The sequence below is a fragment of the Orcinus orca genome, chromosome 14 (assembly GCF_937001465.1).
Source record: "Orcinus orca chromosome 14, mOrcOrc1.1, whole genome shotgun sequence".
Taxonomy (NCBI): domain Eukaryota; kingdom Metazoa; phylum Chordata; class Mammalia; order Artiodactyla; family Delphinidae; genus Orcinus; species Orcinus orca.
Window position 1 is genome coordinate 60,739,545 of NC_064572.1, and position 25,767 is coordinate 60,765,311.

At 52.5% G+C, this 25,767-nt stretch overlaps 3 protein-coding genes and 1 long non-coding RNA gene across 6 annotated transcripts in view; 3 read left to right on the forward strand and 1 right to left on the reverse strand.

The window, feature by feature from the left end:
* The window catches only part of ZFYVE27 (zinc finger FYVE-type containing 27), a 101,329-nt gene extending 100,301 nt beyond the window's left edge, over positions 1-1,028 (forward strand). The window contains exon 13 of the mRNA XM_033425730.2: positions 891-1,028. Within this exon, the coding sequence (XP_033281621.1) occupies positions 891-934 (44 nt within the window). The 3' untranslated portion in view covers positions 935-1,028. The remainder of the gene's footprint in view (positions 1-890) is intronic.
* A 34-nt stretch (positions 1,029-1,062) lies between these two features.
* On the forward strand, positions 1,063-14,658 carry GOLGA7B (golgin A7 family member B). Of its 2 annotated transcripts, none has more exons than XM_004268428.3 (5): positions 1,063-1,195; positions 7,478-7,603; positions 11,241-11,393; positions 11,480-11,581; positions 12,674-14,658. In XM_004268428.3, the coding sequence occupies exons 1-5, from the start codon at positions 1,184-1,186 to the stop codon at positions 12,773-12,775; spliced, it is 495 nt and encodes a 164-aa protein (XP_004268476.1). In that variant the 5' UTR covers positions 1,063-1,183; the 3' UTR covers positions 12,776-14,658. The 2 variants fall into 2 exon arrangements, with proteins under 2 accessions (XP_004268476.1, XP_033281625.1); XM_033425734.2 differs by lacking the exon at positions 12,674-14,658 and adding an exon at positions 12,357-12,665 and having other exon boundaries at positions 11,480-11,638.
* Positions 4,912-25,767, reverse strand: part of CRTAC1 (cartilage acidic protein 1) — a 155,597-nt gene continuing 134,741 nt past the window's right edge. The window contains exon 14 of one of the 2 annotated variants that reach the window (XM_049697451.1): positions 4,912-5,038. In XM_049697451.1, coding sequence (XP_049553408.1) covers positions 5,021-5,038 — 18 coding nt within the window. In that variant the 3' untranslated portion in view covers positions 4,912-5,020. The remainder of the gene's footprint in view (positions 5,039-25,767) is intronic. The other variant, XM_049697449.1, reaches the window with a different exon arrangement.
* LOC125961139 (uncharacterized) lies at positions 17,025-24,989 on the forward strand. Its single transcript, XR_007471487.1, has 2 exons — positions 17,025-19,345; positions 22,367-24,989. It is a non-coding gene; the product is annotated as an uncharacterized LOC125961139 (long non-coding RNA).

Sequence of the window (25,767 nt, forward strand, 5' to 3'; positions counted from 1 at the left end):
ATAGATAGGTCATCTGGTAGAAAGGTGTGATGTCGAAAATGTGAAAGAGGCACCGGAGCCACACCTGCCATCCCTAGAGAGTGGGCGTACCCATTTGGCACCATCTGCTTGTGGTTTTTAATTGGAGATGGTGGTGTGTATGTCAACTCTGGGATTTCAGAGGAGAGAGGGAAGAGTAAGGGTTGGGGGCAGGGCCAGGAAAAGCAGCAAGGAGAGGCTGGCTTCAGTTCTGGAGCTCCCTGAAAGAAGGAACCCCAGGGTATCTCTGGGGATGAAACAAGGGTACATATTTAAAGAAAGGAGACGATTCTCTGCGGTCTGCAGCAGCCTCCTCTAGCTAATAGGGTTCAAGGCAGTGAAAAGGAGAGAGGGGAGAGGAGGGAACGTCCATGCAAGCCTCGAGAGGGGGCCACAAAGAAACAGAAGAGAAAGAAGAGGAAAAAAACGCAAACGAGGCAGCCTGGGCCACGATGGGGGAGGGGTTGGGAAGAAGGGCGTTGGAAAGGTAAAGAGCCCGCACCTAGGGGCCTGCGAACGAGTCGAGGACCCTCAGCCCTGGCAGGCTAGAGTGTCTTGCCCCAGAACGGTCCTGCCTCTCTCTCCTCCGAGTCTGCAAGTCCCTGGAGGCCTCGGTAGCGAGCGCCCAGGTCCTGGCTCTCTTACTAGGGGGAGGGGCAGGCAGGAGAGGCGGGGCCTCCGGTCCGGGCAGGAGCGGAGCTTCTGGCTGCGGGCGGGGCTCCTCTCCGGCGGGCGGGCGCCGGAGTCCGGGGCCGCCGCTTCTCCCACCCGATCTGCCGAGGCGCCTGGCCCCTCCTCCCCGCCAGCCCCCACCCCCCGCCGCCCCCACGCCCGCCGCCCCTGTTAAAGATAAACCGGGATGCTGCCTGCAGGAGCAGCGGCAACCAGCGATCGGGCCCGGAAGAGCCTCTGCTGAGGCTTCGCCTCTCCGGCACGGCGACCTCATCAGCACCGCGGAGAGCACAGTGACCGTCTCCAGGACCTAGGCGCCCGCCCGCCCAGCAGCCCACGGGCGCACGGGTCTGCGGCGTCCGCATCAGCACCGTGGACAGCGCCCCGGGCCCCGTCTCTTTGCCGCCAGCCCACCTGCTCCCCGAGTCAGCACGGCGGACAACCCCCCTCGACGGGCCCCGCAGCTGCTCGGAGCTGTCAGCGCCCCCGGAACATGGCCACTGAGGTAGGGAGCGAGCACCGGCCCGCAGGCAGTGCCCGGCTGCTGTGGGAAGAGATCCCAGCAAGGGGCGGGGAAGGAAGAGGAGGGTGGGGTAGGATGGGATGGGGTGGTTTCCCGGATCGGGTCCGGAGGGAAGGCGTGGGGGAGGGGCGAAGTGGCCGGGGGGAAGAGAGGGGCTCCTCACTGGAGCTCATTTCACCCCTGGCGTGTCAATCTTCCCCATCGGAGTCCCGAAGCTGTCCGCACCACTTGTTGGCACTAGTGCCAGGTTTGCTCCCGGGGCCTCAGCTGGGGTTTCCCCTTCCCATGGACTGAAAGTCCTGAAACCACTTCCCTAGAGGCTTGGAGACGAGCCTGAGCCAGTTTTAGGGGAGAGAAGGCGGCTGGCTGCTGTTGCTACACGGTGCAGCCATCCAGCTTCTGAGCCCAAAAGCCTGGCTAAGAGATGACAGACCTGCCTTCACATCTGCATTTCCTCCCCGGGGGCAGGGGGACAGGAGGGGACAAAGAATCCTCAGGTCAAAGCCCCAAGTGGTTGGTTTTAATGAGCTGCCTGCGCCAGTTCAATTTTGCATATTAGCCTTTCCTGCTTCTTCACCGCTTCTGAGTTTGCTGTACCAGAAGACCGCATCTCCCCTGTGTCCGATGGGAGGAGCTGCCTTCTTCAGGGTGTGCCTATACCTGTGCCACCTTCAAGGGACTTGGAAGCTGAACCAGGGACCTATTGACTGAGGGCAGGATCTATGTGCATTGCTTAAGAGATCAGGAATTACCTCCTCTACCCCCTCACTTCACAAGGGAAATGGAGCTCTTAATATTCCCACTTCATAAGTGGTAAAGCTAATACATGAAGGGGAGGACCTATTTAACACTCACACAGCGTGTCAGCAGCAGAGCTGAAAGTTTCTTCTTTGAATTTTGGAGTGGAACCCAGGACACCAGATTTCCCCAGTTCTAATGTTGACTTTTTTTGTGGTGTTTCCCCATTTCCAACCCAGCTGGAACACAAGCCAGGGGGACAGCAAGGGCTTTTGAATGATCCTATGCAGTGCCTCTGGGCACCCTGCTGAGCAGCGTGACATCAGTACCAAGTGTTACTGTTGTTATTCTGCTGTCGTCGCCACCACAGAACGAGGTGCAGTTGCTTGGCATCACTCGGCTTTCTGACAAGGCACAGGGTTAGCTAGGAGAGCTCGTCCCTCAGGACCCTGTGAGGGGACAAGCCCTGCGCAGACCCGTGGAGCTTGGTTTCTAGGGTGGAGGAAGGCAGAGTGCTCAGAAAGTGCCAGAGATACTGAGAAGAGGAGGAAGAACAAAGGAGAAATGGCCAAGGAGCTGGTCATGTTCCAGACAGGGCTGGCAGACTGCAGCAGAGAGGCTGCTGGTGTTGGACAGGAAGGGGAGACTTCAGCCACGTGGGGACAGTTGGGCCAGCAGTGTGGGCAGAAAAGGTGGCCACATCTGTGATGAGGCCCATTTGTCCCGGCAAATCTCCCTCTCAGGTCTGCTGTGGTTCACAGATTCTAACCAGCAGGCTTACATCTCTAGGTCGAGGCAGTGTTTCCTGGAGGCTGCTGTTAGCCTGCCGTTAGCTCTGCTCGTAATGCTTCCGTGAATATAGCATTTTCCTGTATACAAAGCACTATCACATGAGTGATCTCCTTTGAGCCTTAGAGCAACCCTGTGAAGTAGGCGAGGATAGTGTCATTATCCCCAATTAACAGATGAGACAACTGAGGCTCAGAAGCTTGCCTAATCCCTGTGAAGGAGCCAAGGAAGGCATCATTATCCCATTTTACAGATGATGCAACCGGAGTGCTGAGACTTATCCAAGGAAATATGGCTAAAAAGTGGCAGGGCCAGGACTAGAACTTGAGTCTTCTGCCTCCCTGGCCAGTGCTTTGTTTGCTGCATCCAGGTGTATCCAATTAGCCAACTGTGTTGCCCAGTAGAGAGTAGAGGACTAGGGGTCCTGACATAAGACTTTGATGGGGGAAGGATGCAAAGGAGTTCTGGAAGGGCTGGAGTATGGGGACGCAGGTACCCTGACTGGCCTGGCTGGTTCAGCTTGAGGGCAGAGGGATGGAGGAGTGCCCACAGGGTTGAGGGGCTGAGGACAAATATTGCCCATTTCCCAATTTGGCCTTGGGTGGACTCTGATGGCAGCACAGAGGGAGGAAGCCTTAGCTCTGCCAAGGCACAGGACGTTCACATTATCTGGGCTGCAGAGCGAGTCATTTTCCCCAGGCTGTTTTTACTGTTAGGACTGTGTTAAGATTACCAGGAAAAACCTGTTGGGAGAAGTAAAACCTCATGCCAAGCTCCTGTGGCCATTCTCTTAGGATTTTGAACGGGAGGTCCTCAGCTCCAGCAGAAAGTGTTTTGAGAGGAGGAGAGGGGAGAGAGGGGGGGAAGAAGAGACAGAGGGAGAGAATTGAGAAAGATTGGATATTCCTGGATGGAAGGCATGGAAACTGGATATTTTCTACTCCCTAATTTCTGTTTAGGAGTTAGCATTCGGGGAGGGGTGTGTGTGAGGACCTCAGAGGAGGGATGAAGCCTCCTGAGCCATACACTGACCTCATTTGGAAAACTGTAATGAGCCCATTTCCTGCGTGACAAACCTCTGCGAATGTGTGTCATGGGAGCAGGGTCTGCCCTGGAAACCAGTCCAGATGGCCAAGGACAACTGGGAAATGCTTGGCTGGGAGGGGCTTGTCCAAGTGGTGGAGTTTGGCCCCTCAGAGATTTTTAAATGCACCCAAGTAGCGTTAGCCAAGAAAGGCATTGGAGGTTTGATCTCTGAGGCATGAAATTAACAAGCAGCAGACAATGCTCTGGGCTGGGGCTCTGGTGCAGCCTGAGGAGGAGGCCCTGCGCCTGGGTTTCCATCCTGAGCCCGGCTCGGCTGCCTGTGACTCAGGATCCTCACTCCCCCTCCACTCCCCAGCCAGGGAGGATGGTGTCGGCTCATCAGCTGAACCTTGTGATTCTTGAGTTGAGTCTCAAACACATCCTCTGGCATTCACTGGTTTTTAACGAGCCTGGAGATGTGGGCCAGATGGGACCTCCTGTTTGTCTTGGTCCAACCTGCCTGGGGGTGCTCATCTGCCCTCCAGTGCTCGCTGCTCCCCGCCTCTGCCAAGTGTACAGACCCCAAATGTGAGACCTGGGATGCCCACTCTCCTGGCAGCCTCCTTTTCCCTGCCATGCAGTTCAAAAATTGGTGTCAGCAGATCTCACCACTGATTTTCTCTTTCTTCCTCATGCAGGGCCTCTTGGTCCTGTCCTGACTCAGCTGCCAGCAGCTGGGGGATGGTGATGGGAGAGAGGGGAGGGCTGAGGAAGATGAGAAGTAAGAGGCAGGAGACCCTGCCTTGTCTTAGATCCTACTAACTACAGATGCGTTACAGTCTTAGAGTCTGTGTGCTCTAAGTAGATCTGGGAAACTAGGGCTCTGGCATACAAAGTGTGCCTGATACCATCCTCTAGCACCTCCTCGAGACCCCACAGACACTCTCCAGGGAGGGAAGAAGATCCCTAGTCATCCAGAGCCAGGACAGTGTTCTAAGGCTCAGAATATTGTTGGGTTTGGAAAGCGTGTTGACCCCTCCCACTCTGGCTACTTGAGAACACATTGATAAAAGCCAAAAGGAAATGGGACTGTACTCTGTAAGGTAGCCCCCTAAAATCTTAATGGTGTAATAAAATAGAGGTTTATTTCCTGCTCAGTAAAGTCCCAGCCCGGCATTCCTGATCAGTAGGTGGCTCTCCTCTAGGCAGTGATCCAGGGACCCAGGCTCTCTTCATTTTGTGGTTCCACTGTCTTCATGGCTCTCTTGGTTTCTGTGGGAGGGGAGAAAAATCACAGAGGAGTGGTGGTCTTTATGAGCGAAGCCTGTACATGACATTCATCACTTCCATTCGCATTCCATTCAGTCATATGGCCACACCTAACTGAAAGGGAGGCTGGGAATTAATCTAGCTGTGTGACCAAGAGGAAGAAGTGGCTGTAGTCAACAGCTAGGCAGTCACTAGAGACGTAGCACACAGTGTGTGTGCATCAGTCACAGACAAAGGAGGGTATTGGAGGGGAAGAAGCTGAGCCCATTTCAGAATGGCTGAAGCACTGTTCTTTCCTTTTCTTTCCATTCTCACCATTACTTTTCTTAAGTTAGACCCACTTTAATTTTCCCCTGGACTACTACAAAGATAGTCATCCCTCCACCTGGCCCCCTACCCCAGTCATGCCCACTTCCCAGGCACCACTCACGAAGCTACCAGAATGATCTTTCTGGGGCTAGGGCAGTCCATCCTCAAGATTGACAGGCTCATGTAGGTTGGTTTAGAAGGTCGGAGGAAGGTCACAGCCCCTTCCTTTTCCTTTGAAAATACAACTGTATGAAACCTTAACCAGACAGAGCAGACACACTAATGAATAACATTTTTATATTACCAAAGCATTTTTTATTTTTCAAAGTTATCATAGGCTCCTACTAAATGTCAAGGGGACTCCTTCAATTAAAACCTTGATTAGGGGAATCAAGGACTATAGGAGCCCTTATACGGTATTTCATCCAATTACAGTACTTTAGGATCACACTCTTACACAGAGCAAAATTCACTGGGATTCAGGAAAGTCTTGTTAGCACCATCCCAGGACCTTGATCTACCTTGATCTATCATCTGATCCTACTACCACACTGAAAACCTTTCTCTCTTATTCTTCCCCCAGCTCTTAAGCAATTTAAGTATCTTCTATCGTAAACCCTCCGCTCCAGTAGGAACTTGTCAAGCTCTTTGTGATCTAACCCTTGCCTTCTCTACACTCTCATCATCTACTGCTCTTATCTGCTCTGCAAACCAACCTCAGTCTTGCTGAAATCTGCCTCCAGTCATTGGAGTAGACCTTGTTCTCTGTTGTCTCCGTTAACTTTGCACAAGCTCCTCCCTCTGGGTTGCCTTTTCTTCCCTCCCTCACCCCCCTCCCCGCCCACCCCCCACCGCTGGTAGCTCCTTTATGACTCCACACAGACTTCAGGGAGCCTTTTCTGAGTAAGCGTTTCTGGGGGAGATGCTACTTCTCCGCAGCATTTATCAGTCTGATTCATTGTGTATTTACTTGTCTTCCTCCCTGGAGCTCACAGACTGCCTTTTGCTCAGCATCCCCAGAGCCTGGCAATAGTAGGGACTCAATAAATGAAAGCTGAGTGACTGAACGGATTCACCTTAATTACACAGGATGAACTGGCTGTGTTCACTCTGCCTTTGGCGCTTGGGCTCCACGTGGTTCCAACGTCTGGAATATTTCACCCGGTGGGAAGCTTGTCTCAAATGCGGGTGATGGAGGCTGGAAGTGGAAGAAAGAGGCCCAGTTCTTCTGTGGAATTGAGCCCACTTCTCTGAAATGCTAGAGCCTGTGTCAATGTCAAGTTTGCAGGTGTGGACAAGGGACAGAAGTCACCCCACTCCTTCCTACAAGGGCAGGAGATTTCTTCATTTTCTGGCCTCAGCCCACTTTATCCACAATCTTCTCTGGGACATTTGGATGTATGTGGGCCCCTTCTTTCCTGTGATGAGACGTGCTGGACGTGGAAACAATCTGTGGTGTCTCTGACTTAAGCCATAACCTGGCCTGAACCCATCTCCCTCTGAGTTCATGGGCGCATCCCATCTTCCTTTGCCCCACAAGCTCCCCTCCCCCAACCCTGTCAGCTCTACTAGGCGGGATGGGTCCGAGGCATCAGTCTTGTCCAGTGCTGGGGTCCCCAAGCCACAGCCTGACAAGCTGTGAACATTTGATACTTGCTGAATGAATGAAAGAGTGAAAGACCCCACCATGCATGTGTGTGTGTGTGTGTGTGTGAGAGAGAGAGAGAGAGAGAGACAGAGAGAGAGAAAGAAAGAGAGAGAGAGAGAGAGAGAGAGAGAGAGAGAGAGAGAGAGGATCTGGGCTAGCCACCAGGAAGTGTTTTCCTCTCGTTAAAGTTTGTTCCTGGCTCTGTTGGTGGTTCCAGAACCTCTCGCTTTGGCTCAGCTTTGGCTCTGCTTCAGGCTTTTTCTAGATCTTTCTGGGATAGCTAGAGGCATCTTCTGGAGTAAACTCAACAAGCCTGCTTCCCGCAACCTTCCTTGAACATTTGTGGGGTAGACAAGTTGTCCTGCTTTGCTGGGAACTTTCCTGACTTTAGCAATGAAAGGCCCACACCCCAGTAAACCCCTCAGTCTTGGACAAACCTAGAAGGATGATCACCTTGAGTGCGTGTCTCCTGAACGTCTCCCCAGGTCCACAATCTGCAGGAGCTCCGGCGAAGTGCCTCGCTGGCCACCAAGGTCTTTATCCAGAGAGACTACAGCGATGGGACCATCTGTCAGTTCCAGACCAAATTCCCCCCAGAGCTGGACAGCCGGGTAAGGATGTCTTTTGCTAAAGTTGGATCATAGACTATGATGGAACTGAGGGGCTTATTAGAATACGTATATTTTTCCAAGAAAAAAGTAGTATAGGAAACAACTTGCTCAGCCACTTCAGGTGGAAGAACTAAATAATGTCCTTAACACTGTCTTGCTGTCACCTTCTAGAAAGTTAGAGCTGAAACACCTCAGAGATTTTCTAGTTCAGTGGCTCTCAGATTTCAGAGAATCACCTAGAGAGCTTGTCAAACAAATGCAAATTCCTGGGTCTTATTGGAATTTGCTTATTGGATGATACTAGCTGTCATCAGAGATGCTGACTCAGTTGCAGGACTGGGTTCAGGAATCTCTTTTTAGAAACACTTCTTAACCCCAGCTGCACATTAGAATTTCCTGGGGAGCTTAAAAAAATCCCAATGCCCAGCCCACACCCAGGATCAATTAAATCAGAGTGTCTGGGACTGGGGCCCAGGCATCAGCATTGCTTTAAATTTCCCTGGGTGGTTCCACTGTGCGTCCGGGGCTGAGTATCTTAATTTTTAATGAGGAATCCCCAGGTGCTGTGGAACTGGGTGATTCACAGATCCCACTTTGAGAATCTCTGGTCTCCTAGTACAGTGATTCTCATGCTGGGCTGCCCGTTAGAATCACCTGGGAGCTTTTGAGAAAACCTGGCAGGGCGTCAGCTTGGGTAGAATAGGACGGTGGTAGTCTTTGCTGCTTGGAACCACCCTCTCGCTTCTCAGACCATTTGAATCAGAATCTCCTGGAGGCGAGACCTGAGTATGCCTATGTTTCAAAAGCTGCTCAGGTGATTTTAGTGTGTACCACAATCGAGAACAGCTAAGCCCTTGAACCAAAACAGGCAACGTCAACGTGCCCTGGAAACACAGAATCTCAGGCTCCACCCTGGATCTACTGACTCAGAATTTGCATTTTAACCAGATCCTGAAGTTATTCATATGTGCATAAATGTTTGGGAAGCATTGCATTAGTTCATCCTCTCATTTAAGAGAGGAAACTCAGGGCCAGGAAGAGGAAGTGACTGACTGAGGGCCGAAAGGGCCTTGGCGTCCGACTCTGCTTTTTCACAGGACTCCTGTTTCCTTAGTGGGTATAGATAAAACTGGGTGCCTGGGTGATCAGAGTCTTGGCAGGGAAAGCTTAGAGACCTGGAGGAAGGGCTGGAGGGTGCTTTTCCCTCCTTCTCCCCACCTCGGACGGAGGGGAGAGCCTGACACGCCATCACAGGGTCTGCTGGTGGCATCAGAGGCCGTCAAGCAAGGGCTCTGCCCACAGCCTCCCGCTCCAACTCAGCTACTTGGTTGTTTCATGGACCACTGGCCCCTTGCAAGGCATCAGCTTCTTCTGCTGAGTTTTGCTCCTGGTCCTGGGTGTATGTAGCCCTCACCCCAGGCCCCCTTAGAACTGGCCTGGGGTTGGGGGAGGGCAGAAGAAGGACCATGACCTTTCATTCAGCAGCCCAGGCAGATTTGAATGAGTTTGGGAGGGTGGGGCAGGGGTGGCCTTTGCTGATCTGACCCCTAAACAACTTTTGGGGAGCCATGTAGATCTCCTCATCTTAGCATGCCTGTCCTTTGGTGCGGGGGTGATCCCTGAGATACAGCAGCAGGGCTTGGGTCCCAGACAGGATGGACATAATTTTCTTTATATGTTCACTCCAGATCTTTATAGAAGTAGTGGCTGGGAACCCCAAAGCTTCTGACTATTTGGGGGGAGAGCTTTTGTTCTAGACAGGAATGGGAGGTCCCTAATCTTATGTGATGGGCAGTTCTGGTCCTGTGGGGGTGAGGGGGTGCTTAAAGAATGTAAAAAATGGGATGAGAGACACTCTGATACCTACTGAGTTTGGAGCATGACCTTCCACTCCAGGCTCCAGTGGAGGGCTGCATGGTGAAGGGCACAGACTCGGGTCAGAGCTGTGTAAACTTGGCCAAGTTCATGCAGCATTCAGCAAGTATTTATTAGGCGCCTCCAATGTATTGGGCACTGGAGATGTAGGAGTGAACACATGGACCTTATTTTCTATTAGAGGATACAAAAAAATTTAAAAAGCAACAAGAAAATATGTAGGTGGTAACAAATACTGGAAATAAAAGAGAGAAGGTCAAGTACAAAGGGGGAGCTGGGCAGAGGACACGGGGTGCTGTCAGATAAGGCGAGATCTAAGCGGAAGTAAGGGAAGAGCCAGGGCAGGGGGTGTCTGGGGAAAAGTACTGCAGCTGAGGACACAGGCCCAAAGGACCTGTGGCATTTTCAGGAAGCAGTGGGCAGTCGGTGTGGCTGGAGTCAAGAGAACAGGAGATGGGATCAGAGGAGTTGCAGGGCCGGGCCCTGGAGGGCCTCACAGGCATGTAAGGACTCCTTGGATTTTACTTGGAGAGAGATGGGGAGACTTGGGAAGCTCTTGATCAGAGTTATGACATGATCTGACTTTAACAGTCTCCCTTGGCAGGGCTGGGGGCAGGGAGACCACTTAAAGAGGTCAGAGATGATGGTGGTCTGGACCACAGAGCAGAGCTTCCGTCAGGCTTCCCCTGTAAAATGGGGGTGGGAGTCGTACTTCTCTGATAGGATTGTTATGAGGGTTAAATGAAGGAATACATAAACAGTGCCTGGCACAGAGAACATGCCTAATGGATATTAGCTATTACGGTCATGGATGCAGGCAGGATAGCTTCTCAGTTGTCCAAATGCATGGGGCTGTCCTGTTCTGGGTAACCTGTTGTTTTCTTTTTTAAGTAATTAATTAATTAATTTTTGGCTGCGTTGGGTCTTTGTTGATCCGTGTGGGCTTTCTCTAGTTGCAGCGAGCGGGGGCTACTCTTCGTTGTGGTGCCCGGGCTTCTCATTGTGGTGGCTTCTCTTGTTGCGGAGCATGGGCTCTAGGTGCGAGGGCTTCAGTAGTTCTGGCACATGGGCTCAGTAGTTGTGGCTTGCGGGTTCTAGAGCGCAGGCTCAGTAGTTGTGGCTCATGGCCTCAGTTGCTCCGTGGCATGTGGGATCTTCCCAGACCAGGGCTCGAACCCGTGTCGCCTGCATTGGCAGGCGGATTCTCAACCACTGCACCAAGAGGGACGTCCCCTGGGTGACCTCTTAACTGGGAGGAAGTGCCTCCTCCTGGGAAGACACTCCTGAGGTCTTACCCAATCCGTCTCATGCTCTCCAAACGTGGAGAGCCCCTACTAATCAGGTCCTGAGCCCTCTCACAGCCATCACAATGGTGTGTGTGTGTGTGTGTGTGTGTGTGTGTGTGTGTGTGGCAGTCACTGGAATTCCTGCTTGATCCGCTGCAGAAAATGTTCACATCTTGGATTTCATGGGAATTTTCAGTTTCCAAGGGAGGTCAAGTAGTCATTCTTACTCCCATTTTACAGATGTGGAAACTGAGGCGAGAGTGGTTAAGTCATCAGTCCAAGGTCACACAGCTAGCTGATGGCCAAGTCTGGACTGGACCCCAGGTCTCCTGACTCCCTGTGTGGCGCTCCATGCGCTCCTGCAGCCTCGCCGGTCTTCCCTGTGTGCCGCCAACCCCAACGCTGGTGCGGGCCCACCACTGCCACCTCCAGGGAGGCTGACCTGGGCCTGGCTCCCTGTCCCTCTCTCCCTCCAGATCGAGCGGCAGCTCTTTGAGGAGACTGTGAAGACCCTCAACAGCTTCTACGCAGAGGCGGAGAAGATTGGGGGCAGCTCCTACCTCGAGGGCTGCCTGGCCTGTGCCACGGCCTACTTCATCTTCCTCTGCATGGAGACCCACTATGAGAAGGTGGTTCCTTCCCCCACAGCCCCGCATCCCTTCCCCCAGGGCTCCTGTGCTCCACCCTCATCCTCAACCGGTCCCTGTCCTTGCAGGTCCTCAAGAAGATCTCCCGATACATCCAGGAGCAAAATGAGAAGGTCTTTGCCCCCCGAGGTCTCCTGCTCACAGACCCCGTGGAGCGTGGGATGAGGGTTGTATCCTTTCCAGCTGTTCCGTGCGAGGGCACAGAGCTGCCGGCCAGTGGGCCCCTGGTGAGGCTGCTGGGAGATGGGACCACCTTTGGGGCCTCTGTTCAGGGAGTTCCTAGGGTTCCCCACACCCCTGGTCATCGGCCCCTGCCTCCACCCCAAGTTAGTGCTGTTTGTGCATTTTAGGCTTCGCTTTTATTGAGCTGCATTTAATCAGTGCTTAATACATGCCAGATATCATAGTAAGTGCTGTGAAAATATGAATCCATGTACTTCTCATAAGACCCCTATAAAGTGGCTAACTCTTCTTATTGCCTTTGTAGCTGACCCTGGCTCAGGGCCGCCCAGCTGGTGACCGCCAGAGCCAGGATCTGAGCTCAGGCCCACTCGTCAATGCTCTCGCATGTAACCCTCATTGAAGCCCGTTCAATGAGCAGGTCCTGTTGTTGCCCTTTCGCAGATGAGAAAAGTGAGGTCTCGGTGGGAGGCTGGCGTTCCAGAGGGTTATAGGTCTGCTCACTCCACCTGGTCAAGGTGTACCTACATCCTGTCCCCCAGTCAGCAGCAGAGGGTAGAATTGTTTAAAAATAACTTTTACTGGAAAACTGACAGGAAAAGAGTAAAGAAAATGCAAATCCCAGAATCTCATGCTTACAAAGCCCAGGGCCAGCCTCTTCTCGTCTTTGCGACTTTACTATGTGCAGGCATTGCGCATTACTTGTTTTATTTCATTTAATCCTTGCAGTAACCCCAAGATTCTATTATTATCCCCACTTTACAGATGAGATGGGTGAGCTGAGATCTGAACGTAGGACACCCAAGTCCTCACACTTCCTGTGCAGTACCACCCCCTCTTGGGCACATCCCCAGCCTGGGACACAGCGATTAGACGCACTAGAATGCAAGCTCCTGGTCTTGGCTCTGGGCAGGAGCATCTGAGCTGAGTGAGCGCAGGTGCAAGGAGGGGCTCGGGTCTGGCTCCCCGGGCCTCTGAGTCCTTCCTGTCTGGGAACCAGCACCAGCTCTGCCTCCCGCTTCCCTGCTGGCCTCCATCAGCCAGTTCCTGTCCGCTTGCATCCCTCCTTAACGCCGCCCCAGATCGAGATCTCCATCTACGAGGACCGGTGCAGCAGTGGCAGCTCCAGCAGTGGCAGTAGCAGTGGCAGCGGCAGCAGCAGCGGCGGGGCGGGTGGCCGGTGACTGGCCGAGAGTCCTTGCAGGGAGGTGTACGACTGGACTGAGGGCCCTGCAGACCTGCGGCGGCTACGCTACCAGAGCACCCGCTTCTGAGTCGTTCTCTGGGCCCACCCTGCTGCCCAGGGCAGGAGGGAGGGTGACCCGCCCAGTGTTGCCTGCGGGCCATCAACGGCGCCCCCTGCCCCTCGCCCCCTGGCAGGACGGTCCACTTCCTGACCTGGCTCTTACCCGACAGGGCTGGTCTGGGTCACACAGAGGCAGGTTTTCCAGGGGGAGGCTGGGGTGAGGACAACACAATTTGGACAGCCCCTCTCTTCTGCAGCTCCCCTCCCAACACCCCAGAAGAGGATCCAGGTCTGTCACGTAGAGAATTCCCATCCTGCACGATTCCTCACCCCAAATCCCGCATCCACCAGGACTCCCTCCATCAGGGCCCTGCTCCCCATGGCCGTCTCCCAGTGTCTGCTCTTTCTGATGCCACCACGGGGCGTCTGCCTGTCTGTGACCCTGCCTCCACCGAATTCAAGGTCTGGGGAGACAGGAGTGGTCAGCGTATGGGCGCTGCAGTGGGGAGCTCTTCAGCCCCCTCCTGACCTCTTCTAGACTCATGGTGTCCCTGTCCTCCACCCAGAGCCTGGAGGTCATCTTAGCCTTGCCAAGAAGCGTCCGAGTCCTGCGACTTCGCAGGCCACCAGGTGCTGGTGGTGGGGCACATGGCCTGGGGCTCTGGGAGGTTATATGGGGGTCTGGAGAAATGCCTCATGGAGAGATGTAGCCTTGGGGGTTTAACCGCCAGAACTGGAGCCAACTTCCTGAGATTAGAACCTGCACGTGTGTGAGAATGAGTGTGTGTGCACGTAGGCACATGTGTAAGTGCACATGTGAGTGCACTATGTGCGTGAATGCACCTGTGTGTACTGTGTGTGAGGGCAGGTGTGTGCATGGTGAGTGCACTTGTGTGTGTGCACACACGCGTGTGTGCATGTATGTGAGTGCACTTGTACGTTCCCCTTGGCTGCTGGGCCAATGATCCCCTCTCTGCATCCTGTCTTATCTTCGTGCGCCACGGTCTGGCTGCTTCTCTGTGTGGGTCCAGCCTGTCCCCCTGTAAATAAATGTCCTAATGTCCCTTGCCCCTTGCCTGGGCTGCCAGGTGGCTCTTCTTCCTGGCCTCTCCCCTACTTGCAAGGTTCTCCCCACCTTCTGACTGTACTGTGTACATTCTGACAAAAACGAAGTTGGGGTTCTAGGAGAACGGAGCCAACCTTCCAGGGCCTTCCGTGCCCCCCTCTCAGTCCCTCATGACAAGGCAACGGGGCCATGGACACTGCATATTCAGCCCGCCCAGGCTCCGGGGCTCCCTAAGGCTGTGTAAGTGAGGCTTCTTTGGAAGGTCAAAGGAGCTGCTAACCCGCAGGGGAAAAGGCAAATTCCTTTCTTGAAAGGAAAGAGGGGTGTCCAGCCAATGAGGCCCTGGCTGCCGACACTCAGCAGCCCCATCCTGGTGCCTGAAAATGGACAAAGGAGACTGCCTGCCTCAGCCGGCAGGAGGTGCTAGAGTGGATATGAAAGACCAGCTAGCCAGGTAGCTTTCTGGAGCCAAAGAGGGGCCTGGTTTTCTTTTGGATGCAGGAGCAGCGTGTAGGAAAGTTCCAGAGAGCTGGAGAGGGCAGCCCAGCCCCTGAGCCTAAGTGGGTGCCGGTCCAAGGATGCCCCGGGTGAGCTTACAGCCCAGTGGGCTCCAGCACAGCCCCTACCCCTATACCCACCCTGGCCCACCGTATGGCTGGGGCTGACCTGTGCGTCTCCTGTGGGAGGGCTGGGCGTAGGCGATGTGGTGGCCTTTTGCTTTATTATTTCTTTTTCCAATAAAAGGCCTTGCCTAGCTTGAGGCTCTGTGCTGCTTCTCTCCCCCACGGTGGTGGGAGGCCAGATCTGTGCCCCAGGACCACGGCGAGGAGGCAGGGCTGAGTGTGCTCCTGAAGAGGCAGCGCCCTGACACGGGCAGGACGGGCCCTGTCTTCTTGGAGCTTGCAGTCTAGTGGGAGGCAGACACTCTGCATCCCTAATCTGGAGGCTTTATGAGGCCCTGGGATCCTTAGGTGGGGGGAACAGGTTAGACTGAAAGCCAGGTCAAAATCACGGGGCTTCCCTGGTGGTGCAGCGGTTGAGAGTCCGCCTGCCGATGCAGGGGACGCGGGTTCGTGCCCCAGTCCGGGAAGATCCCACATGCTGCAGAGCGGCTGGGCCCGTGAGCCATGGCCGCTGAGCCTGCGCTCCCCAATGGGAGAGGCCACAACAGTGAGAGGCCCGTGTACCGCAAAAAAAAAAAAAAAAATCAAGTCATGGATTAATTAGATAAATACCCATTTCTTGAGCTCATATCTGTTCGGGGTTGGATCACACAGGTCACTCAGTTCTAAAGAAAAGTATGTGGGTGTTGGAACCTAGTAGAGTTGTGTCTTAGCTTAGGCTCCGGACGCGCAGTCTCAGCGGCCATGGCTCACGGGCCCAGCTGCTCCGCGGCATGTGGGATCCTCCCGGACCGGGGCACAAACCTGTGTCCCCTGCATCGGCAGGTGGACTCTCAACCACTGCGCCACCAGGGAAGCCCTGTGTCTTGGCTTTTATAAAAATAAATAACATTTAATGAGCACTTACTGTGTGCCAGATACTTTGCTAAAACCATGTGGCACAGATGTGGGAGGACATTTAAAGATCATCTAAGTGAGGCAGAATGGAGGCCCAGAGAGGGTGAGTGACTTGACCTAGGTCACACAGCTGGTTGATGATAGTGCCAGGTTTAGAACCAAGGTTGTCTCCTGACCCAGTGCTCACTCTGACACTTTGGGGATGACACCCTAATGGAAGTTGCCCGAGGCTGTAGGATGGCCGGGGTCACACATTCAGGTCTGTGGGACAAGAGAGGAACCCACCAGACCATGGCAACAATGGCTCCACCTCTGGGTGGGGGTCTGGGGGGGGGCCCTCTCTGAACAGGACCCTGCGTTTCTTCCCTGTTTGTACTTTCTGCTTCTAAGGGGCAGCTGGACTTGCTGACTCTGCTGAAACCTGGGGTGTGGGTGGGTTGTCACAATGGAGGCTGTTCTTTAACATGCAGGTAGGTTCATTTTGTCTGTCCTGTTTGCAACATTATTATTATTAGTAATAATAAACAAACAATAGTAGCTAACATTTATTTAGCACTGACTATGTGCCAGGCACTAGGCTAAGACTCTACATAATTCACCATTCAGTCCTCACAACGACCCTCTGTGGTGTGGACTATTATTCCCACTTTACAGATGAAAAGACTGAGGCTCACAGAAGTTAAGTAACTTGCCCAAAACTATACAACTAGAAAGTGGCAGAGCTTGGCTTTGAATCCAGACAGTCTGACTCCAAACTGTGGGGAAGACGATACCAGCTTCAGAGACCCCCTCAGCCATCCTAGGGTAAGGATTTGGCAATAACCCAGGGAAGGACTTGGAGGTGTGCCTCGGCTCCAAGGGAGGTCTGGTACCTTCAAGCCCAGGGCATCACGGGAGTGTAGGTGGTTGGGCTCCTCATGGGCGTGTGGGGCCCACAGGGGCAGTTTGGTGAAGGGCAGTGAGGGGAGAAGCCGGCTGAGGCGTGGCTTCTCTGCCTGGCTTTCCTCTGCTGGCTCAGTTATGGGGGAAGTGGCAGCCACATCCCTGCAACCTCCTTGCCAGCCAGAGACAGGCCCCATCAGGCCTCAGGAGCAGAGGAACCCTCAGGCAGCTCTGGGCTGCTGCTACCCCATCACTGTCCCCTGACTCCGCTTTCTGGCTTCCTTTGGCCAAAGGCAGGGGTGTGTGTGAAAACCACAGGGTTTACAGAAGCTCATGGTGCCACCGAGTGGTGGCATCTTGCACTGCACCCCCAAATCAAAACAGATCTGGCCAGAGCATCTCAGCGGCTGGGAAAATTCTCCGCGACCCCCAAACAAGCAGCTGCTCCCACCTGCAAGGACTTTTCTGTGACTTCCAGAGTGGCGCGGGACAAAGATGGAGTCCAGTCTGTGGTGACTCTTTCTCCCTATGGCCAGCCACCGGGGTGCTGCCTTTCTCCTGGGGGTCTTGCAGCCTGGGAAACCCGACCTCCCTTCTCCATAGCTCTGGAAGGACTTACAGTGACGAGGTGTCTGGCATGAGGCACCCACACCTGGTTTTGGCTTTACTGTTCACCACGCGTGAAGGCAATGCAAAGAGCGCCCCAAGTCAGACCTAAATTGGAGCTCCGGCTTCATGACAGTTGCATATGGTGGAAAGACCTGGAGCTTTAGTTTCCCCAGCTGTAAAATCGGGATACTAATACTTTACAGAATTGCCTAGACAAGTGCTTCTCATCCTTGGTCGTAATCAAAGTTACCTGGGGAGCAAGAAAAACCACTGATGCCTGGTCCTGTCCCCAGGGATTCTGACTTCATTGTTCTGGGGTGCAGCCTGGGCATCAGGAGTTTTAAAATTTCCCCTAGAGATTCTAGAGCGAAGGCAAGGTTGAGAACCCCTGGTTTCGATGGTACCTAGAGCCTATGAGCTTTTCACAGGCCTCTGAAGATATCTGAGACCTGAATGGAAAAGTTGATCGGTTCCATGAATTCAGCCAGACACAAAATGAGTATGAACTCTATGATTGCATGTATAACACGTTCTAATACAGGCAAAACTAATCTATGGTGTTAGCAGTCAGGATAGCAGCTGCCCTGGGGTTGGGGGGCAGCGAGTGGAAGGGGGCCTGGGGGCTTCTGGGGACTCCTGATGAGCTGTTTCTCCATCAGTTACATAGGTGTGCTCACGTTCAGAGCATTCATGGAGTTGTACAATTAAGATTTGCATATTTTCTACAAGTATGATACACTTCAATGAAATTTACCAAGAAAGTTCATTGGCTTCAAAATAGGAAAAGCACAAAACTGAAATTAATGTTTTATTACATATCTACAAAATGTAACATTGTCAAACAGTCAACTGCAATTTAACTCGAGTTGTGTGTGTGTGTGTGTGTGTGTGTGTGTGTGTGTGATTTAGTGCGGGTTGCGGATGTATATGGAAATGTTTGATATGATGAGGGGTGGGGCACTTAAAAAAGAAGGTTCCTGGTACCTAAGAAAATCTTAGAACAGCCCAGGTTTATGCCAGGAGCTCTTAATCTTGACCCCTTGCCCTTGTATGCAGAACGATGTACCTTTAACTGGGGAAGAGAATCCACAGCTTTCAGCAGATTCTCAAAGGGGTATGTGACCCCCACCAAAAGGTTAAGAACAACTGGTTTTGAGGAGCCGGTGAGAAGCTGGCCACGAATGTGCCTGGCATGAAATAGGTGTTCTTTCCCTCCTTTCAAAGTCCAGCCTTCCGAGGTTTCCACAGAACCCTTCTCAGGCGACTTTGGGAGGATTTATTCTCCTGGCGGCACTGAGAGCAGATTGTGCTGTACTCACAGCTCTTCCTCTAAGAGGCTATTTAAAGGGCCTGTCACTTCAGCATCTGCTGGACAGCAGAACTTAGCGTCCCAGAGCTGCACAGGGACTCGTGGTTTTGACAGGGATGATGGAGGAGGTGGAAGGGTATGGAGGGGGTCAGAAAGCTGTACCGGTCCGCAGACCCCTGGTCAATTGCTTAACCACACTGAGTCTTAGCTTGTCATTTGCAGAATGAGAGCGTTGTGAGAAGGCATCGTTGTAAATGATAATCTGTTTCTCCAATGTAAGGTATTGTTATTGCTGGAGTTACGCTAGGATCTCATTATACTGTGGCCTCAGGATGTAGATTTATAGCCAGGTTCCAGATTCTTGCATAGAACAAGCAAAATCCAAGGGTTCACTGATCCCCTAATATATGCGAGGAGCTCCTGTACAGTATTATCCCATTTTGCTCTTTAACGCTCTTGTGGGTGGTTATATTTGAATTCTCATTTTATAGATGAGGAAATTAGATGGTTAAGTGGCTTCACGAGCGCCCACAGCTAGTTAGTGTCGGAGCGAAAGCTTGAACCTAAGTCTCCGATCCCAAATCCGTCTCTTATTCTGTTACTGTGTGTCACAGTTAGACAAAAGGTTCCGTTCTGCCTGGATTGACTCATGAAGACAGATTTCAGGCTCAGAGAGAAGCATGTGGGCAAATGCAGACACAGAAAAATTAGATTTGCAGGGGCACGAAGGGGCTGGTTATTTTGGAGTAATTCAAGTTATCGATTTCTGTAATGGAAAAGTGATTGCGTACCAGCTACCACCTGAGAGCTGTGCTGAGCAAGGCCCTGGAAGGGGAAATGTTATACACAGCTTACAAGACCTTGTGGTGGGGATGGCCTTCCTCCTGTCCCAGTTCCTCTTGAACTCTTGGTGGGGGGTGGGGATCTTGTCTTACTTATTTCTACCACCGCCCTCCCCCACCCCAAGTGCCTGGTGCAGTGCCTCACCCTTGGCAGGTGAACGAGAAGTGCAGCCCATCACAGGCTGGCAGGAAGAGACAAGAACATACAGACATGAGGTCCTCAGGCCCCTGGGGCAACGTGCCACTGAGAAGCAGCTTAGGCAGATGCAGACACAGACAGGTAAGTGGTCACCGAGTAACTGAATTAAATGGTGACCCCAGGCCATCCCCTGCACTAGGCAGCTTTAATAACGTTGCCCTGGCCGTGATCTTGTGGCTCTGCTCATGATCTCCACCTGGGAGGGGAGGGAAGGGGAGGAAGTGTACATCCCGACCCTACTCAGCCCCTGCCTGGGCACCATTACTTTGAGGTGGTAATTCCTTGTGGGGGTGAGTGCTTTGCCCGGAAAGTCTGGCCCTGGGGTCCTAGAGGGTGAAGTACCGTGGGTGGATGGGTAGGTGGATGGATGGACGGATAAGTGGATAGATACAGAGAAGATGTGTATAGGGAGATGACTGATGGATCAGAGGTGAGGGAGAGGGCTGCCTGGCTTGAGACGGATGCTCGCAGACCGTGGAGAAGCAGTGAATGGATGGATACTGGTTGGCCCTGTGCTCCCCAGTACAGGTCTAAATACAGGACTGGAGCTCTTCAAAGGGAAGATGCTGTGTAGGCCAGTCCCCACATGAACTCCACATTTATAACTGTGAGTGATGGTTGTGTCTTGTTGGGAAAGATTCTTATAGGTCTAACATGGCCCCAGTTAATGACTTATGGATTGTTGTAAAATCAGGCCCTGCTAGAAGTGAAAGCAGGAGGTTAAAGGGCCTGGAACAGATTTCATCATAATATCTGCATTTTAACAATCTGGGCAGTGTACTGAGCACCTTATACGCTCTATCTCGACGAAGCCTCACAAAAGCTCTATGAGGTTATGCCTCCATTTGCAGTGGATGAAGAAACGAGTCTCGGAGAGGTGAAGCCGCTTGTTTAAGGCCACTGCGGAGTGCGTTGGTGGGGTGCCTGGGATTCAAGCCTGAGTCCATCTGATCCCATAGTCTCAGGGTGAAGAGAGAATTTTAAGGAGAGATGGAAGGAAAGAAGGAGGGAGGGAGGGCTGCAGGGTTTGGGGATCAGCTCTGTAAGAAAGAATGTGGTCTTTGACACACGAGACAACTTCTGCCCTGGGTGAAGCTTTGCGAGCTCCCGGCTTCCTTCTCCCTCTGTCCTCTCTGTGTCTGCCTTCAAGGCCTATACATCTTGAGCTTGGGGACTGGAAAGTGCAGAGAAGGTATATGTGGGATTTGCTTTTCTCCCTTCGGCCTAAGCGTGTCCCTCTGCTTGTCCCCACCAGCAGTCTGGGAACGTGACTGTGCTTTTGTCCCTCCCCCGGAGCTCCGCACGCATGTCTGGGCTGGGCAAGGAGAGTCAGCCCTTAGATCTTTTTGCGGGGGGTGTTAAATGATTCTGGGGGATAAATCCTTTGTGACTTCTCTGGGTCTGGCCTTGAAGAAGGACAATGAGTTACCTTTACGGGAATTATTCTGGGCCCCTTCTGGAAGGCAGGTGGGCAGGCATGCTGAGGTCATGAGATTCTGGGCAGGGGTGACACAGATTCTCCTTCTGTCCCCAGCCTCATCCCCTGTGCTCCTGACCCTGTCTGCAGCCTCCCCTCTCTCAGCTGATCGGGGCCCTCTCGGCACCTGGTACCTCCCCCGGCTCTCTCGTCCTGGCTGTGTTCCACGGTCCAAGCACGGTGCCTGGATTCACTTGGTGGGCACTTCCCCTGACTTTGATTCTGTGTCAGCAGGACAGAAAGGACAAACACTGGCCCTCATGTTCCTAAAATGCTTGAGGCAGCTGTGCTTCTGAAATACTTTGAGTTTCTGGAGAAGGAGGCAGAGTGAGGCAAGGAGTCCCAGGCAGGAGTCAGCTTCCCAATTAGGCTGTGGCCCTCAGGAAAGTCACTGCTCATTTTTGGGCCTCCGTTTCCACATCTGAGAAGGATGGGGCAGAACTAGATGACGTCTCAGGTGCCTCTGTGTTTAATGATCTAGGATTCCGTGCTGGTCGGGGGCGAATCCCTGGGCCAGTTCACTAGCTCCGGGTGACTCCTGCTCTGTGCAGCTCAGTCAGTGCCATGCCCTCCCTGCTGGCTTTACCGCATTTTATGAGGATTCTCTTGGGAAATGGCACCTCGTGAGAACTAAGTTGAACACTTCAGCACAGCCCAGGCCCCGGGAAGGTTTGGTCTGCTCCCTCATGGCCATTTTCGGTCCTCAGATTGCTTCAGCTCCCTGTGGGCGGCCAATGTCCTCCAAACCTCCCACACTGCAGGCCCCCGGTGACCTGGGCCATGGCAGGCTGTGCTGGGAGCCGCATGAGATTTGGCACTGAATAGATCTAGGCTCCATCCTGAACTTTGCTACTTAGTAATATTGATAACATTTCTGATTTACTGAGGGCTTACTAGGTGCCAGGCCAGCCCTATGTCAAGTATTTTATATCATCTTGTTTAATGTAAAAACTTTGTGTGGTAGGTATTATCCCCATTTTACAGATAAGAAAACTGAGGCTTAAAACAGCTCACCTACCTCAAATCCCTCTTTCTCAGCAAGGCCTACCCCGAGCCACCCTATTTGAATGGCATCCTGCCTATCTCAGCGCTCCCGATCTGCCTTAATGCTGCTTCCTCCTTCCCACCTAACCTGTAACATACTATATACTTTACTTATTATGTTGTTTAGTGCCGGCCATATGTCACCAGGGCTTTCAGGAATCTTTGCCGGTGATGTTCACAGATGTACATTCCAAGCCACTAGAACCGTGCCTGGCACATAGTATGCCGAGTGATACCCGGTTAAGTCATCTGCCCAGGTGTCAGTTACTTAACCAGCCGTGTGACCTTGGGTAACTTATTGTTTCTAAGCCTCAGTTTCTTTGGTCATAAAGTAGAATAATAGCATTTATCCCATAGGATGGGTTTGGGGATTCTTGGAGACGTAAAGTTTTGGCACACGGCAGGCATTCTGTAAATGTTCGCTCCCTTCCCCAAGGAGGGTTTTTTCTTCTTGCTTCTCACTGTTCTCTGATGGCCCACCCTTCGGCCACTTCAGAGAACAAGCGCTGAAGGAGGGGGCTGGCATTATCTGTGGAGTTAACCAGCCTGTGTTCTCTTGCCCCCCTTCCTCCTCCTCCTAGGATGTGCCTGTTGTTAAGGAGATGCAACATCAGCCCCTGACGGGACGTGGCTGGGGTCTGGTCCACACCAAAGGAGAGAGGTGATGGCTGACCCCGGGGAGGGAGAGAAGGGGAGGGACTAGGCTTGCCTCCTGGGCTGAGAGTCTGAGGAGGGGTATCATTCTGGAATCTGCTGGAAGAACCCAGCTGGCTCCCTGAGAAAAAGAAGCGTTCGTCCTCCTGTCTCCACGTGACTCTGGAATGATGACCAAGGGTCCTGTTCAGAGGTGGGAATGGAACCCCTGCTTGAGCTGCAGTCCAGTGGCAGGCGCCGGTCAGGGTGCGATGCCCAGGCCCTGGGAGGGGGCCGTAGCAGCCAGAGTGACACAAAATCAAACTCCTGGCCCTCAGAATGGCCCCTCCCCAGAACAGGGCTGGCAGCTGAGTAGATGCTTGAAGAGGTCACGTGGGTGATTCGCAATTCTGTGCCTGGCGAGGGGCCTCGACACAGGTACTGCCATTGCTTCTCGCAGCTTGAATGTCACTGTGGGGAGACTGTCTCAGATCCTGGGCCTCCAGGGACTCCATTTCTTCTACCCAACCCACCCCTTGACCCTGGGCAGCGTGAGAGACGGTGCTTTTGTGTAACCAGCCAGCCCGAATGGAGAAGGGAGAGCACAGGCTGGGGACAGACTGCCCGGACAGACTCCTTCCTCCGTCCGTTCCAGCAGCATGCGTCTCGGTAAAACTGGGATGATTACAGCACTTTCCTCCAGGGATTGTTGTGAGGATTCAACAAGTTGATTCCTATCTAGTTTAGAGCTGACCCAGACATGCTGAGCTCACTAAATGGAAGCTATTATCGTCATTTTAAGGGGTACATTCCTGGGAAGAGGCGCATTCTTGGGCAGAGTAAAAATGGTATTATTATTACATGGCTTTTCTTGAAAAATGGGAAGTTCTGGCCACGCTGGCCCATCTTCCTGCTCTGCTGGAGTAAGGGCTGCCCCCTTCAGCGGCTCCAGCTCTCCATTTGCATAATCCCTTCTAGCCCATTCCATTACTTGTCAGCCCCTGAAGGCATTTGCTATTTCTGTTACAAACTCAGGTCCAGCAGAAGCGAACAAAGATTTCAGGAGCCTAAGTGGGGCTAGCAGACAAAGAAAAGACTGAATTGTCTGTGCTCAGAAGGGAAAGGCAAGGCTTTGGGCGCCCAGGGGCCTCAGGGCAAGAGGAATTAGAAGAAAGAGTGACGTTGAGCCTGGCTAGCTTGGGTGGGGCTCTGTGCCCACCCATCCGTGGCTGGTTCAGCACAGACCAGTAAACACACTGGACTGAGGCACTGGGCTTGGAAAGCCTGGGCTCCTGGCCCACTGGGGAGGTCTGTTATTTGGGGGCAGGTGATGCTGAGTTGGTTCAGTACCTGCCTGTCCTCTGTATCTTCAGCCTCGTATTTCTTCCAACACAAGCATCTTTGGGTCAGGGAACTTGACGCCCTCATTGTCACAGTCCTCATGGGAGGGACCCAGTGCTTGTCACACGGGAGGGAGGCTCTCAATAAATGCTTGTTGAATGAATATATGAACGAATGCAGAGAGCTAGCTTTCTGGTACAGCAATCCAAGAATTTAGCTAGACTTTTTAGAAAGCCTCCGAGTCCCATTCCCATCCCATGCCCTGGGCTCCTCCATCTGGCTGGAGGAAGGCAATATGGGGACAGCAGCCATGTCACCTTCACTTACCATTGCATGCCCAGAGCCTAGCTCAGTACCTGGCACATAATAGGTGCTCAACCAATATTTGTTGAAAGAGTGAATGAATGAAAGAATGAATCTAACGGAAAGCCTTCTTACCCTGGAGTCAGGATACTGCAGTTGTGCTCTTAGCAGCTGGAAGGATTCTGAACTCCTCTTTTAACTCATCTGGCCCCACCCACCAAGCAGGGTAAAACCACACAAATATACCCAGTTATGAGAGACTCAGCGTGCAGGAATTCACGGTTATTACTCATAAGGCATCTTCTGAAGTTCGCTGTCACCTCGGATCTCCCGATGTCCTTGTCAGGCTGTCACACTAGCTGTCTTAGCCCTTATTTCTCGTGTTGTGTGTGCAGCCAATCAGTGGACACTGTTATCTTGTTATTTACCATTGCATTTGGAACCATCACCTCTGTGGGCTTTGGGTTTTACTTATCTCACTATCTTAGATCCACTTGTTCTTTTCTAAAAAGGCAGCATCTTCCAGAATGACGAGGGAATAGCGTGAATGGGGACAGCGCTGTCTGTTACCCCCTGACAAGATGCGGTGGTGGCACAGGGCTCCGGCTTTGGCTCGGGGACCAGCTGGCTCGTGACCTTGGGCAGATCACTTCATCTCTCTGGAGCCTCATCTCTGGGGCCCTTTCAGATCTTTAATTCCATGTCAACACACAGGAGTGGGCTTCCCAGAAGTGGAGCGATTTTTAAGTGGGTGTATCTTTTCTGTGAAACTGTAGCTGTTTTTATTTTAAAATTTTTCATTTAAGCTCCTATTCCGAGTGTAGAAACAGCACTAGCTATGAGGAATTAATAGTTTGTGATTTATGGGGCATATTATTATTATATCAGAAAATGGTAGTTTTTTTGTTAAATATATTTTTTAAAGGCTCGGTGCATTCTTTTTTTTTTTTTTTTTTTTTTTTTTTTTTTTTTTTGCGGTACGCGGGCTTCTCACCGCTGTGGCCTCTCCCTCTGCGGAGCACAGGCTCCGGACGCGCAGGCCCAGCGGCCATGGCCCACGGGCCCAGCCGCTCCACTGCACGTGGGATCCTCCCGGACCGTGGCACGAACCCGCGTACCCCGCACCGGCAGGCGGACTCTCAACCACTACGCCACCAGGGAAGCCCTAGGCTTGGTGCATTCTTAAGTGTGATTTTATTATATCTTGGGGTGCCTTTTCTCCCCATAAAGAATAGATCTGTGATTTATAACACACCTTCACTACTGAAGCTTGTCATGAAAGTATTCTAAGGTGTTACATCATTCCCACAGGTGAAGCTTCCAGGAGCTTCCAGGTTTCCAAGAATATTTCAGGGGAGACCAAATTGCAAGGTTCTTTCTAGAAAGCAGGGTAACCTGACACTAGCCATGCCTATATCCAGCTACATATTAAGGGGGTCTTAGAAAGGAAAGGGCCCTTAGGCTCAACTCTCTTGTCATTTAGATGAGGGAAACTGAGGCCCAGAGTGGAGAAGTGACTTCCTCAGAGCACTCCATGTCTGTCCCTTGCTCATCCCACATCCCTTACCTGGTCCAAATCCCAGTCCCTGACACGTGGACACTGATGCACAAAGCCAACCACTGCTTATGCCTGGGGCAGACACTCTATCTCATGAGTTGCTTTCCAAGGGCCATGTGATGGAAGGGCTGCTGCTAATTCAGCATT